The sequence below is a fragment of the Oryza glaberrima genome, chromosome 12 (assembly GCF_000147395.1).
Source record: "Oryza glaberrima chromosome 12, OglaRS2, whole genome shotgun sequence".
NCBI classification, from domain to species: domain Eukaryota; kingdom Viridiplantae; phylum Streptophyta; class Magnoliopsida; order Poales; family Poaceae; genus Oryza; species Oryza glaberrima.
The window spans coordinates 21,309,097-21,323,236 of record NC_068337.1 but is presented as its reverse complement, the minus strand read 5'-3'; the positions used below and the strand labels follow the sequence as shown (position 1 = coordinate 21,323,236).

The window sequence follows — 14,140 nt, the reverse complement described above, 5'->3', positions numbered from 1 at the left end:
TTGGAGATTGGTTCTTGTTCCATGGAAAAGATGTGAAGATTATTGCAGTCATAAAAGTCAGTTGATATCTTCAGCAAAGATATCATGAAGAGACCTTGTTTTTATTTTAGTTTTCCAAGTGGAAATGGTCAGTAAACCAAGCAATTAACCAACATAGTGTGTTTGTAACGCCACGTGGCACAGTAGCAGCAATATCCGTGAATTAGAATGCTCAGATTGAGAATGTGAAATATGATATGCTTGATTCAAATCCGTTTTGATGAATTGACATGGAAAGCAACTGATGGTTTTAAGATGAAATTGAAAGAAACATGCATGGATTCAATTTGTCCCTGCAAAAATGTATACAGGGGTAGTAGTAATCAGCATATGCATGCATGGATAGATGACGATTACCCCCAATCTGAAAAAAATGAAATTACTGTCAAACTCAAACCAAAGGGTTCAGGTTTTAAGCTAACACATTCAAACAAGCACTACAGGGAGGGATACAGGGATTACTGGAGTACATTGCTCCATCATAACCATATCCAGCAAATATATATATATAGATATGTCAAGTTATCAACTGGTACTCATATTTCAGCATAGTAGATCAAATAGTCGCAGCTCCAACTTTTTCACATATCACATTAGTAAGCCGCAAAATGCATAGAACAAGCAGTAATATTAAAATGCAGCTTTAGCTAGCAGCTGATCATTGCTAAGCATCACTGAATGACAGAAGTGAAACAAAATTAGGGGTGCAGGATTAGTAGTATAACTCCGTACTAATTAAGCCATCAATAGCATGTTTAGATTTCTTCCAAGTTCCAACACCATCATCACATGACCCAAAAGAAAAGTTCAGATTTTTAGAGTGATGATCAACCATGAACTCTTAACTACTGATGCACTGATCAACTAAGCCATATCACCATACTTAATTAGGGTTCTTCCAGCATCACAAACAGATTCAAACTCCACACTGAAACCATCCAATAGATGAGCAAGTAGTAGCAACTACTAATAACATGTATGTATCTAGAGCTTCCTGGACAGCAGATTTCTTCATCAGTCAGAGGCAGAATCCCCTACAAAAGTACCATATATATACACAAAACATCTCCATGAAGCCATAACCTAGTGAATTCATGACAAGTTTATTCAGAACCAAACACAATAGCTCATGCTAATTTCCTTCCTTGCTAGCTGCTACTGTAAGATTATAACTTCAGAAGATCAGCAGTCAGATTATCGACACACATTACGCTGCAACCTGAAACAACGAGAGACAGTCATAAGCTCATATGGAAGGGCATGTGTCAATGCTGTAACAAGTATAAAATCACCCAAATTATACTACTTTGTACCTGGGAGTCTTTCTACGGACTATCTTGAGTTGCTTTACATGATCAAACACATAGTCAATGCACTCTCCAAGAGAAGCTTTCCTCCCTTCCTTGTAGTTCCAAAGATCGAAAACGCCTGGTCCGTCGATGTTGTACTCTTTCCTCTCCACCAATGCATCGGTGACAGACTTGTAGGGGCCTTCTCCCCATGTCATTTTAAGATCTTTCAGCCTATCATCATCAGCATATATGACCTCCACCTAGTGACACAAGCAGCGAAAAATCTGTAAAAATTACTTCTCTGAGAAATGGTGACACAAGAGCTGAAATGTGCCATGATGTTCTCCGTTAGTGACTGACTTGGCGATCACCGTCGACTGTGATAGTGTGGAAGGGATTCCAGCTTTTGTCATTGAGTAGCTCCTGCCACTGGGAATTCAGCTCAGAAGCCACCATTTCAGCTTCTTCAGGTGGCAACTTCTCATTACAAGCAGAATGGAATGGGTTATCATTCAGTACCCCAATTTCCTTTATTCCAATATGGTACTCAGCATCAATACCAATGAATCCCTGGAACACCAATTATTCAACGATTAACATTCAGTCAGCAGTAATCATACAACTCAATCACTCAAAGTTCAGAGATCAAGATTACATATGCTCTGAAGTCTGAACAAACCTTGATTAGCTTTTCTCTGACCATCTCCAAGTCATCATCCCTGCTTGGACAGTGGCCGATAGTGGGATCTTTCATCAGCTGTCGTCGACTAGACTGTCACGCATTCGGATCATGCTTGAGAGAACGATTACCCAGGTCTGCCTGGAACTGTTTCTCCCCTTTACGCATTGATCTTGTCTGCACCTGTTTTTATAGCAACACACCTATAAGAAGATAAATACATCCAGATACATGTTCTACTAAAGATACTGACTTCGCTTTAGTAGATGTATGGTGTGCAAAGCTTGACATGAATGTAAATGGAAAGAAAAATGACAATGGGAAAAAGAAATTCCTGTGCTTTTGTAACTGTTCTATATCAATTATTCCGATAACCTGATTCGAAGAGACTGGAACAAATTGGTCATTCACTATACTAGTACCTACTGAAGTTCTCAACCACAGTCCATACCTACTTCACAGATGCATGTTAAGATGTTCATTCAGACATTTATCTACTATACTAGCACCTATTGAAAAAACTCAACAAACAGTCAAACACTACTTTATAAATGCATGTCAAGGGGTTCATTTAGACATTTATCCACAATACTAGCACCTATTGAAAAAACTCAACAAACAGTCAAACACTACTTTATAGAGGGCATTGTCAAGGTGTTCATTTTTAGACATCTATATTCACTACTTCACAGAGGAATGCATATGTTTTTCGAGAGAAAAAGAATTATAAAAAATTGAGAGATGGAATGCATATGTTAAGGTGTTCATTCAGACATTTACCCCTTTGGACTGGACAAGTTCAGGTCCAGGTTCAGGAGAGCTTTTCTCATGATGCTGCTGCTGCTGATGAACTCCAGCATCGGTTTCACTCTCCTGGATCTTCTTCTTCCTCCTCAGATCCTCCAGCTCGTCGCTCTTCTGCTCCAGCTCCCTGCACTTGGCACCGAGCTGCTGCTTCGCCGCCGCGAGCTCCTCCATGGCCTCCGCGATCCGCTGCTTGGCGCGCAGGAGCTCCCGGTTCGCCGCGTCGAGCTCCTCCTTGCTCCCATGGCGCTCCTGCTCCATCATCTCCTTCTCCTCGGCGAGGTCGCCGACCAGCTTCTTGATGTCCATGTACTCGGCGATGGCGTCCTTGTGGAAGAAGAGCTTGGAGTCGACCATGGACGCGATCAGCTTCATGCGGCCGCCCAAATCGTCGCCTGCGTTTCTTGGCTCCGCCATGGATTCCCCTCCAACCTCTGTGTGCTCCCGTACTTTCTTGGAGACTTTCTTGTGTGAGCTACTGATCAATCATGCAGCATAGGTGAGATTAGGAGGAGGAGAAGAAAAAAAATAAACTCAATTTTAGAATGCAAGATTGAATCGAGGGAAATAGAGATTAAAAAAGAAGAAGAGGAAACTGCAAACCCTGACAAAAAAAAAAGTGTAGCAGGAATGGGATGATAATTTGGCAAGAGAAAACTGCAAACCGGAGTAGAAATGAAAACAAAAACAAACCAGCCAAGAACAACATCGAAGAGGAAGGGTCAGGAATGCAAAAGATGGTAGAGATCAAATCAGACATTGGTAGATACTGAAACTCTTCAAGATTTGAGCTCTTACTACCTTTACCTCTGCCTTCTCTTTCTTTCTAATAAAACTTTGGAGCATCTTGTACTGGGATCGCACTGGCTTACTCTAAACTGAGCAAGAAGTGAGCTAAGGAGGAGGGGAAGGGAAAAAAAAATGGCGCGCACATATGTGAAAGGGCCCACATGTAAGCGACTGCATTGTGGGTGGAGAGAGTGATGGCCAGAGTCACTCTCTCTCTGCGCCAGGGGGGGTCTTACTGCGTGAGTACACTAAGGTAGTAAGAAATATGTCAGTAGCTTGGTCACTAACATGTGAGGGGTTTGGTTGGTGATATGTAGGGATTGGGATCTTCCAACGTTAAGTCATGGGCCCCACCTGTCAGTGACCACGTCACGTGGCAGTTCACGTCGAAGAACCGCTTCCGAGCATCATGAATGAGCTAATGCAATCTTGCAAAAAAGGAAAAAAAAACAACTGAATGAATGAATGAATCATGAGTATATAGAACTCCATCTATTCTAAAATATAGCAAAACTTCATAAATTTTAACTATATATCTAGTTAAAAATCGCTATATTTTAAAACAGAGGTAACAGTAGATAATTGTAGATGGTGATATCAAATAAGTTCCATTAATTAACCCTCCATTCTAAGGGAAAACACCTGGATTACATATGCACACTTTTCTACTAATTAGACATGAAAATTCTCAATTCTCTACGGCGTCTAGGAGATAATAGAATATTTTCAGGAACAAGAAAACCGACAGCCAAAGTACAAATGTAAATATGCCATATACGACCGCATATATACTACTGTACCTACTGTCCAAGTTGGAAAAAAATTTGAAATTAATCGTGTTCTTGACCGGAATTGCAAGATTAAGCTGATTAGGGGCGGATTTGCGGAAATATACCGGCATCGCGGTTTGAAACAGCGATAGCGCGATATCGCGTAATGCGTGCGCGAAAGCGGCGGCGCTATCGCTAATTAGGAGTGGGGGGAGCGCTAATGCATCGGTCTCGCGGTCCTAAAGCGCGAGAGCGAGGCGGTGTCGCGCTTTTGTAAAGCGATAGCGCGGTCCATATGATGCCGCCTCACGCACGCGGGACACGAAGCGGTCTCGCGCTTCGAATGCGCGATAGCGCGTGCGGTATCGCGGTCGGGACACGCGAGAGTGTAGCAGCGTGGGCCGACTAACGCATGTGGGGTCCTCGAGCGGTCTCACGCTACCGCTTAGCGAGAGCGCCGGCGGTATCGCCCTTTGAAAGCGCGATACCGTTGCCGCGTGGTCCACGCCCCTAATCCGTCTGCTAATCCTGGGAGGCGGCAGTGCGACAGCGACGGCTTCGGTCTCGCTCTTTGAAAGAGCGAGACCACGAGCGATATCGCTCTCCCCGTGCGCGAGAGCGATTAGCTAATTACGCTTTGCAAATCGCTAATATTTCATGTCACCATTGGTACGTACTCCCTCCGTCCTATAAAAAACCAAACTAGTACTAGCTTTGTTTTTTTTTTGGAGTGCGAGAGTAAAAAGTATATTTTTTCCCCTCCGTCCTATAGTACTAGATTCGTTTTTTCAAGGACGGAGGGAGTAGAAAGGATAATTTTTTTTCATAATTTTTTTATTATGTGTGCAACATATATATACATAAATGAACATGAGAAACATGTTTATATTGAAAATAGGCAAAGATTGTGTACGCGGCTACGAGAAGAAAGATAAATATCTTGGAATTTGCAAAATAATGATATCAGAGAAAGAAACAATACATTACCTATAGAAAAACAGAAATTGAATATATATTTATTAAAAATATATAAAGGAGTAGAGAGATCATTTGGGAGCAATTTTTACAAAGTTGACAAAGAATAGGAATTTAGAATGTCATATTCACAGAGAAAACCACCTTTGCATATTCACAGGCTCGGTCTTGTGACAAGAACCACGTAGCGAGTTAACGAACTACTCAGTTCTTGCCACAAGATCGAGTCTAAGAATATGCAACACCGAGTTTATGAATTTGCAGGAGTAGGTCATATTCACAAACGGATGCTGGAACTTGAAAAAAAGAGTGGGTGTAAGAATGTAGTAAAAAAAAATCACATTTGTATATTCACAGACTCGGTCTTGGGACAGGAACCGTGTCGCGAGTGAACGAACAACATAGAGCGAGTTCACCAACTACTCAGTTCCTGCCTCAAGACCGGGCCTAAGAATATGCAACACAAAGTTGGAACCAGCAGAACGTTTATGAAGAAGAGATGTAGTTGTGTGCTATGTTTGGTTGTTATTTATAGGGGATGGCAAGAAGCTGCGCAGTTTCAATTATTGGAAAGAGACGACAGCGGTTAGATCGAGGGCCTGAGAGTGATAGACGGTTTGGCTCATGGCGCTCACGGTTAGATCTACGTGGGTCATTGTCGTTTCCTTCGCCATCCTCTGGTTGTGTGGGCTGTGTCACAGGGGGCGCATCATCAGTTTGTGAAGTCCGAAGCTCATTGGGTACTGATGACGACCCTCCACCGAAACTGGACATGTCGCCGTACGATGCAGTGTAAGCCTTGGCTAATCAACCCTCTAACACACTAGATGGATGAACACAAAGCTCAAGTGGGTGTGAGAGAGGTGCAACGGATGTATGCAATTGAATTGGGTGCCAAGAGAGTCCCCTTGCTGCTGGTGGGGAAGTATTTATACTCCTACCCACCAAAACTAGCCGTTGGGGGCGAAATCCCCCAACTTTGTGCTCTGCCGGTCTGACTGGAGGTATGTGGCCGGTCAGACCATGCTACTCTGCAACGGCTAGAAAACTAGCCGTTGAAGTGCTGTCAGAGGGCCCCATCTGCTTGGCCGGTCAGACCGGCGTTGAGTGGGCGGTCAGACCGGCCTCGGCTCGGTCTGACCGACTACGGCTCCGTCGGCTCTGTATCGGCCATCCCGAGCAGCACCATCCCGGCCTCTAGGGGGCCGGTCTGTTCGCGCATGTACCGCCGGTCAGACCGGCCTTATACGCCGGTCAGACCGCCTTCTTGCGGCCGGTCAGACCGGCCAAGGCACGCTGGTCAGACCGCCATTATGTAGCCGGTCTGACCGCCCCTGGTCAGGCCGAGCCCAGTGAAATCCCAAGTGATTGTGTGTGTGTGTGTGTGATGAAACGCGACCACACGTCTAAATGCATAATGACCTAATGTGGCAATTTAATCATCTCTTTGCTAGGTTATTACCCCTCTTAATAGTACGGCGAAACTAGAAAATAAACTAGCAAATTTGATCGCCCTACACCTCGATCAATTCTAAATTAAAGCACTAGTTTTACCATCTTGTTTCTCTTTGCTTTGCGCCGTCAATTTTAATCCATCGATAGTCATCCATGCGCACACATGATGTGGACCTAACTTAAAATATTATCTCAATAGCAACGGTTAGTCCACAATTAGCGCTTGTCATTAATTACCAAAATTAACAACGGGGGCCTAGATGCTTCAATCTCCCTCTTTTTGGTAATTGATGACAAACACCACAAATATATATATAATCAAACATAGAACACATGGACATATATTGCAATAACAATCAAAAGCTCCCCCTAAACATGTGCATATCAATCATAAACAACAAATATGGAGCCAATGCACATTTCAACAAGCACAAACACATTAGCAATATATCAATGTGAACTTCAATCCATAAGCATAAGATGGTCACATATACATCAATATCACATACACCATCCATCATTGCATAAGTTCACATCACTTAACCAGTTAACTCACAAAAGTCACAAAACATCCTAAAAAGGGCTCACAAATAAAACATAGGCTATTACAAGACCACGAAGAGTCCAAATGACATAGAGTTTAACAAAACGACAAATAACACACAATATAGAGTAATAGCCCATACCCATACATAATATAGCCCAAACCACCTTAACCTATTAGATATGAGGGCACTATCCTCACTACTACTAGTCCCAACCCAACATAAAACACACTTTTCTCCCCCTTTTGGCATCAAGCATCAAAAAGAGGTCTTCACTCTTGTGGAGGAGAAGGAGGACGCGCCGAAGTGGAAGGATGAGAAGCATCACGACGACGATGATACACAAATGCTTGGGAGCTCTCCAACATTTGGACTCGAGAATCCAATGTACCCACTCTAGTGTGCAATCTCCCCACGAAAGCATTCAAGTCTCCAACGTCGGTGCGCAAGCCACGAACATCCTCATGCAAAGCTTCATGCCCGGTAGACAAGCGTTGAATGCTTTCACTTAGGGTATTAATAGCCCCAAGTACCGGGTTGAAGTATTCATTGGGTTGCATTCCAAAGTAGGCATACTGAGGATGGAAGAAAGCATTTGGATCATACCCATGAGGAGGAGGAGGTGCTGAGCTTGAGCTAGCTCCAGGATGAGAGGAGGGCGCCGCCCTAGGAGCATGGGGAGCTCCAAGCTGAAGGCAGGGCTTGTACTGCTTGTGCTTCTTCAAATTTTGCCCAGCAGCCCCAAGCTTGTCTTGAATCAACCTCATGATGTAAGGGGCATAATAGATACCCTGAGTGAAGGTCCCCTTAGAGATGGCAATCTCTTGCATCATGAGAGATACAATGTCGAACTGACGGCCCTGAATGATGGCATCGATGACGTGCCAAGCCACCCCCCTAATGTCATCATTGTTGCCAAGGCGAGGAAGGATGGTAGCTCTCACAATCCTGTTAACCACACTAGGGATGGTCCTCAAGCCGGCAACCTTCCCATGTGTGTACCGCACTCCATCTTCATAAAACTGAGAGAGATAGTCTATGGAGAGCGGATTGTGGGTGTGCTCCTCATGCAAGTCATCTCCAAAGTCCAAGCGAATATTGAGGAGCCGCCGGAATTGCCTCCTAGAGATAGAACACTGGAGGGTGTCGGACATCCACTTCATCTCACTATAGTCCCCAGCCACCCACACTGTAGCATAAAACTGCCGGATCAAATCTTCATTGTAGTCTTGCTTAAGAGTCACAATCCGGTCAATGCCAACAGTCCTGAAGAGATCCTGCAAGCCCTCAAACTCTGGAGTCTCACTGATGTCTCTCCAAGAAATCCACTTATGCTCTGTAAAAGCTTTCCCTGCATAAACTTGCTCATACACACTCTTCTGGAAAGTGGTGTGAAAACGGGGATCCGGGGTGTCCCGAGGCCTCAAAAACTGACTGATCATGATGCCTCAAGATGGTATACTGCGGTGGATTCCTCATATTCACCACAAACTGGATGGAGGGATCAATGTTCATATCATCACTTCCTTCATCCTCATCCTCTCCACTTCCACTAACATCATCTCCACTTTCCTCCTCACTAGCCCCCTCAACATTGGCCTCAACCTCTTCATCACTTTGAGCGTAATCCTCTCCGCTCGATTCCTCAGGCTCACTCACGGGATCCGGAGTGGGCGCACGACGACCATGACGAGTGCGGGGAGGCATCACTGTCAAAGAACAAAGGATGATAGGATATTAGCAATAATTCTAGAAACAATTTGGAGAGGTAAAAATTTGCCTACATCCTGTGGAGGGGTGGTAAGACCGCAGCCAGTAGGGCGGTCAGACCAACGGCATCAGGCCGGTCAGACCGACGGCATCAGGCCGGTCAGACCGCCCACCGGTGGCCGGTCAGACCGACGGCTGCCAGCCGGTCAGACCGGGCACACACGCCGGTCAGACCGTCTGTGGCTCCGAGAAGACCTCCTCCCACAAGTTCAAGCATCCAAAAATTTTCACATCTACTCATTTGAGTCTAAAAATTGCTAGAACAATATTGCACAAGATTGGAACTAGAACATCAAAAGGTTGGACCTATTTCATCAAGATTGGAACAACTACCCATAGCCCTAGGGTGAAATAGATCGATTTGAGAGAATGCACAAGAGGGAGAGTGATTTACCGGTTGGAGGAGTTGAATCACACCAAGAAACTACCCTCTATTGGTGCAAATCGAAGAACACCACGTGCTTCACCTAGGGTTCCATGCGATGGATCAAAAACTCAACAAAAACACGAACTAATCCATGGAATAGAGAGAGGAAGCGGAGGAGAATCACTTACGGTGTAACCGGAGAGAAATCCGCGGTCAAACCGAGGGGATTTGGTGGAGGGAGGTGGCTAGGGTTTGGGAGAGGAGAGAGGAGGAGTTTTTTTCGAGTTGGGGAAGAAGAAGGCTGAATGGGAGGAGATGGAGTCAGGTAGGGGAATAAGAGAGAAAGAAAAGGAAGTTTCCTAGGCCCACCATCCCCGGCCGGTCAGACCGGCTATATGAGGCCGGTCAGACCGCTAGGGTGCGGCCGGTCAGACCGGGCCCTAGTGGCCGGTCAGACCGCCGCCACCAGGCCGGTCAGACCGTGCATATAGCGCCGGTCAGACCGCCTGGCCCCCAGCCGACTGTGCACAGCCCTTGCACAGTTCGGCTACCCCTACACAATAAAATTCAACAAAAATTTTGATTTTTGGAGCAATTTTGAAATGTGTGAGTTGAAATATTGCCAACCATTCATAACATTTGAAAATTATGAAGATTTGCAATAAAACTCACTTGAGTGCTAGGAGGTGACCTTTTATGGTCTATAGGGGTTTTTGGGCGAATTTGAATTTCAAATAAATTTTGAATAATTTGGTTTTTGCAATATGTTTGAATACCAAAAAAATTTGAAATCTTCTTCTCTATCAACTTTGTTTTGAAACTTTTCTCAAATTCCTTCTCAATCTCATTTTGGGTATAAATCTCATTTTAGCCAAAACTAAGAATCTAGTTTCTTCAAAAAAGGGTCAAAATGGCATTTTCATTCAAAAATCATTTTTCTTGCAATGTGAGGCTTGGAAAACATATAGGGAACCTTTTGAAACATTTTCCAAGAGATAGTTTTCAAATTACATTGATTTTGCAAAAGTTTTGACTTATGTTGACTTGGGCATTTTGAAAACACTACTAGCACTTTTAGTTGATTTGCTCACATATAAAAGGAAGTAGAGCACATGCAAGAGTGCAAAACTCCCCCTTAATGTGACATGCTTCATTTTCGCAATGAAGAACCAAATGGCAATAAATCCAAAGCATAAGAGCAAATAGGAGCAAATATACAATATGCAAAAGAAGCAACCATGGTGCACCATCTCAAGCCACATTAGAGAAGTCTATGACATTTAACTCATTCCTCAACTTGCAAAAGCGGGTTTCATCAAGAGGCTTGGTAAAGATGTCGGCTAGTTGATTCTCGGTTCTTATGTGGCTAATGACTATGTCACACTTGGCAACATGGTTTCTTAGGAAGTGATGGCGTATGTCAATATGCTTGGTTCTAGAATGTTGGACCGGGTTATTGGCTATCTTTATGGCACTATCATTGTCACATAGGAGTGGGGTTTTGGTGAAGGATATGCCATAGTCCAACAATGTTTGTTTCATCCAAAGCAATTGGGCACAACAACTACTCGCCGAAACATATTCCGCCTCGGCGGTAGAGAGGACTACGGAGTTTTGTTTCTTGGATGACCATGACACAAGGGATCTACCAAGCATTTGGCAACTACTGGATGTGCTCTTTCTATCCACTTTGCAACCGGCATAATCCGAATCGGAATAGCCAACAAGCTTAAACTTAGCACCTTTTGGGTACCACAAGCCAATAGTAGAGGAATGCTTTAAATATCTTAAAATCCTTTTCACGGCCACTAAGTGACACTCCTTAGGAGCGGTTTGAAACTGTGCACACATGCAAACACTAAACATGATATCCGGCCTAGATGCGGTAAGGTAAAGCAAGCTACCAATTATAGAACGATAAAGCTTTAAATCTACCGGTTTATCTCCCTCATCAAGGTTGAGATGCCTGTTGGTTGTCATAGGTGTCTTGATGGGCTTCGCATCCTCCAAGCCAAACCTCTTGAGTAGATCCTTGATGTACTTGGTTTGGCTCACGAACGTCCCATCCTTGAGTTGCTTGATTTGAAGTCCAAGGAAGAAGCTCAACTCTCCAATCATGGACATCTCAAATTCCCTAGACATCATATCACCAAATTCCTTGCAAAATACCGCATTAGTAGAACCGAATATGATGTCATCAACATAAATTTGACACACAAAGAAATCATCACCAGTGATTTTTGTGAAAAGGGTGGTGTCAACTTTTCCAATTTTGAAATCCTTTGATAAAAGAAAATCTCTCAATCTTTCATACCAAGCCCTAGGAGCTTGTTTTAAACCATAAAGAGCTTTTGAGAGTTTGTAAACATGGTTAGGATTTTTAGGATCTTCAAAACTGGGGGGTTGTTTAACAAAGACAAGTTCGGCAATTTCACCATTTAGAAAAGCACTTTTCACATCCATTTGAAATAGTTTTATATCAAAGCATGATGCAAATGCAAGAAGGATGCGAATAGCCTCAAGTCTTGCCACGGGGGCAAAAGTTTCACCGAAGTCCAAACCTTCAACTTGTGTGAAACCTTTTGCCACCAACCTTGCCTTGTTTCTCACCACCAACCCGTTCTCATCTTGTTTGTTCCTAAAGACCCACTTTGTCCCTATGACATTGTGGTCTCTAGGTCTTTCAACCAAAGTCCACACCTTATTTCTTGCAAAGTTGTTGAGCTCTTCATGCATAGCATTCATCCAATCCGGATCACAAAGAGCTTCATCTACATGTTTTGGCTCAAGACAAGAAACAAACGAGTAATGTTCACAAATCGAAGCGACACGAGATCGAGTTTGAACACCCTAACTAATGTCACCGAACACTTGGTCAATTGGGTGATCCTTGGAAAGAGTGGTGTGTATCCTTGGAGGCATAGGTGGATCTTGTGCCTTCTCCTCCTCCACTTCAACTTGAGCTTGACTTGGCGTAGCGGAAGTAGACGGCTCATCTTGAGTGGAGGTGGATGGCTTGTCTTCCACTTCAATAGGCTTGACATCTCCAATGGACATGTTCTTCATAGCTCTCATCGAGCCTTCATCACCTACATCATCCAAATTCTCGTGCCCCTCTTGGGAGCCATTAGTCTCATCATATTGAACATCGGCGGTTTCTTCCACAATACATTTGTTCTTGTTGTAGACCCGGTATGCCTTGCTATTTGAGGCATAACCTAGAAGAAACCCTTCATCACACAGACTTTCAAATTTGGTTAGTCTAACACACTTTCTGTAAATATAACATTTGCAACCAAAAACTCGAAAATAGACAACATTAGGCTTCCTCCCAACAATTAGCTCATAGGAAGTCTTTTTCAAGAGACGATACAAATAAAGCCTATTGGTTGCATGGCAAGCGGTGTTTATGGTTTCCGCCCAAAAGGAATCGGAAACACCATATTCATCAAGCATAGTCCTTGCCATCTCAATCAATGTACGATTTTTCCTCTCCACTATACCATTTTGTTGAGGTGAGTAGGTAGCGGAAAGTTCGTGTTTAATACCAAGATCATCACAATAGTCCTCGATATTGGTATTCTTAAACTCAGAATCATTGTCACTTCTTATTTTCATAAGAGTGCAATTAAATTCATTTTGGGCCTTTTTTGCAAACTTTTTGAAAAACTCGGCAACAATAGACTTGTCATGCAAAAAGAACACCCAAGTATAGCGAGAATAATCATCAACAATCACAAGACAATGACTATTACCACCAATGCTCTTATAGGTTGTTGGGCCAAACAAATCCATATGCAAGAGCTCCAATGGTCTAGATGTGGACATGATACTCTTAGTAGGATGAGAACATGCAACTTGCTTGCCGGCTTGACAAGCACTACAAAGCTTATCTTTATCAAACTTCACATCTTTCAAGCCCACAACTAGATCACGTTTTGAAAGTTTGCTCAATTGATTCATACCAACATGGGCTAGCTTCCTATGCCAAAGCCAACCCAATGAAGTTTTTGCAACTAAACAAGTTTTCAAATTTGCTTCACTAGAATTGAAATCAACCAAATAAAGATTTCCATATCTAAAACCTTTGAACACACAAGACTTGTCAAGAAGGCTAGAAACAATAACTTCTTGCGGGAAGAAAGAACATGACAAGCCAAGATCACAAATTTGAGCAACCGAAAGCAAATTGAAATTTAGAGATTTAACAAGAGAGACATTATCAATTGACAAATCATTCGAGATAGCAATTTTACCTAACCCAATTACCTTTCCTTTGCTATTGTCTCCAAATGTCACTTTCTCTTGTTCATTCCCTCCTACTTCAAATGTGGTGAACATAGTCCTATCACCGGTCATGTGTTGAGTGCATCCACTATCAAGCACCCAATGGCTCCCACCGGTGCGGTAGTTCACCTACAAAAGAAGATCAAGCTCTTTTAGGTACCCAAACTTGTTTGGGTCCTTGGAGGTTAGAGACCAAAGCTTTGAGCACCCAAATGGCATTCTTTTTACCACCGAGTATAGGGGAACCCACATATCTAGCAACAATGCTACCATCATGAGCCTTCCTAAGCATATAATGAGAATCAAACATGCATGTCTTAGGAGGCTTACCACCGGGGCAATCATTCACCAAATGCCCAACCTCACGA

At 43.4% G+C, this 14,140-nt stretch overlaps 1 protein-coding gene across 1 annotated transcript; it reads right to left on the bottom strand.

The window, feature by feature from the left end:
* Window positions 1-961: 961 nt before the first annotated feature.
* On the bottom strand, window positions 962-3,711 carry LOC127756944 (uncharacterized). The gene is made up of 6 exons (XM_052282329.1): window positions 3,622-3,711; window positions 2,791-3,292; window positions 2,011-2,193; window positions 1,692-1,901; window positions 1,353-1,591; window positions 962-1,258 (listed from the first exon to the last, which is right to left on the bottom strand). Exons 2-3 carry the CDS (start codon window positions 3,229-3,231, stop codon window positions 2,107-2,109), a joined length of 528 nt encoding a protein of 175 aa, XP_052138289.1. The 5' UTR covers window positions 3,232-3,292; window positions 3,622-3,711; the 3' UTR covers window positions 962-1,258; window positions 1,353-1,591; window positions 1,692-1,901; window positions 2,011-2,106.
* Between the last annotated feature and the right edge of the window lie 10,429 nt (window positions 3,712-14,140).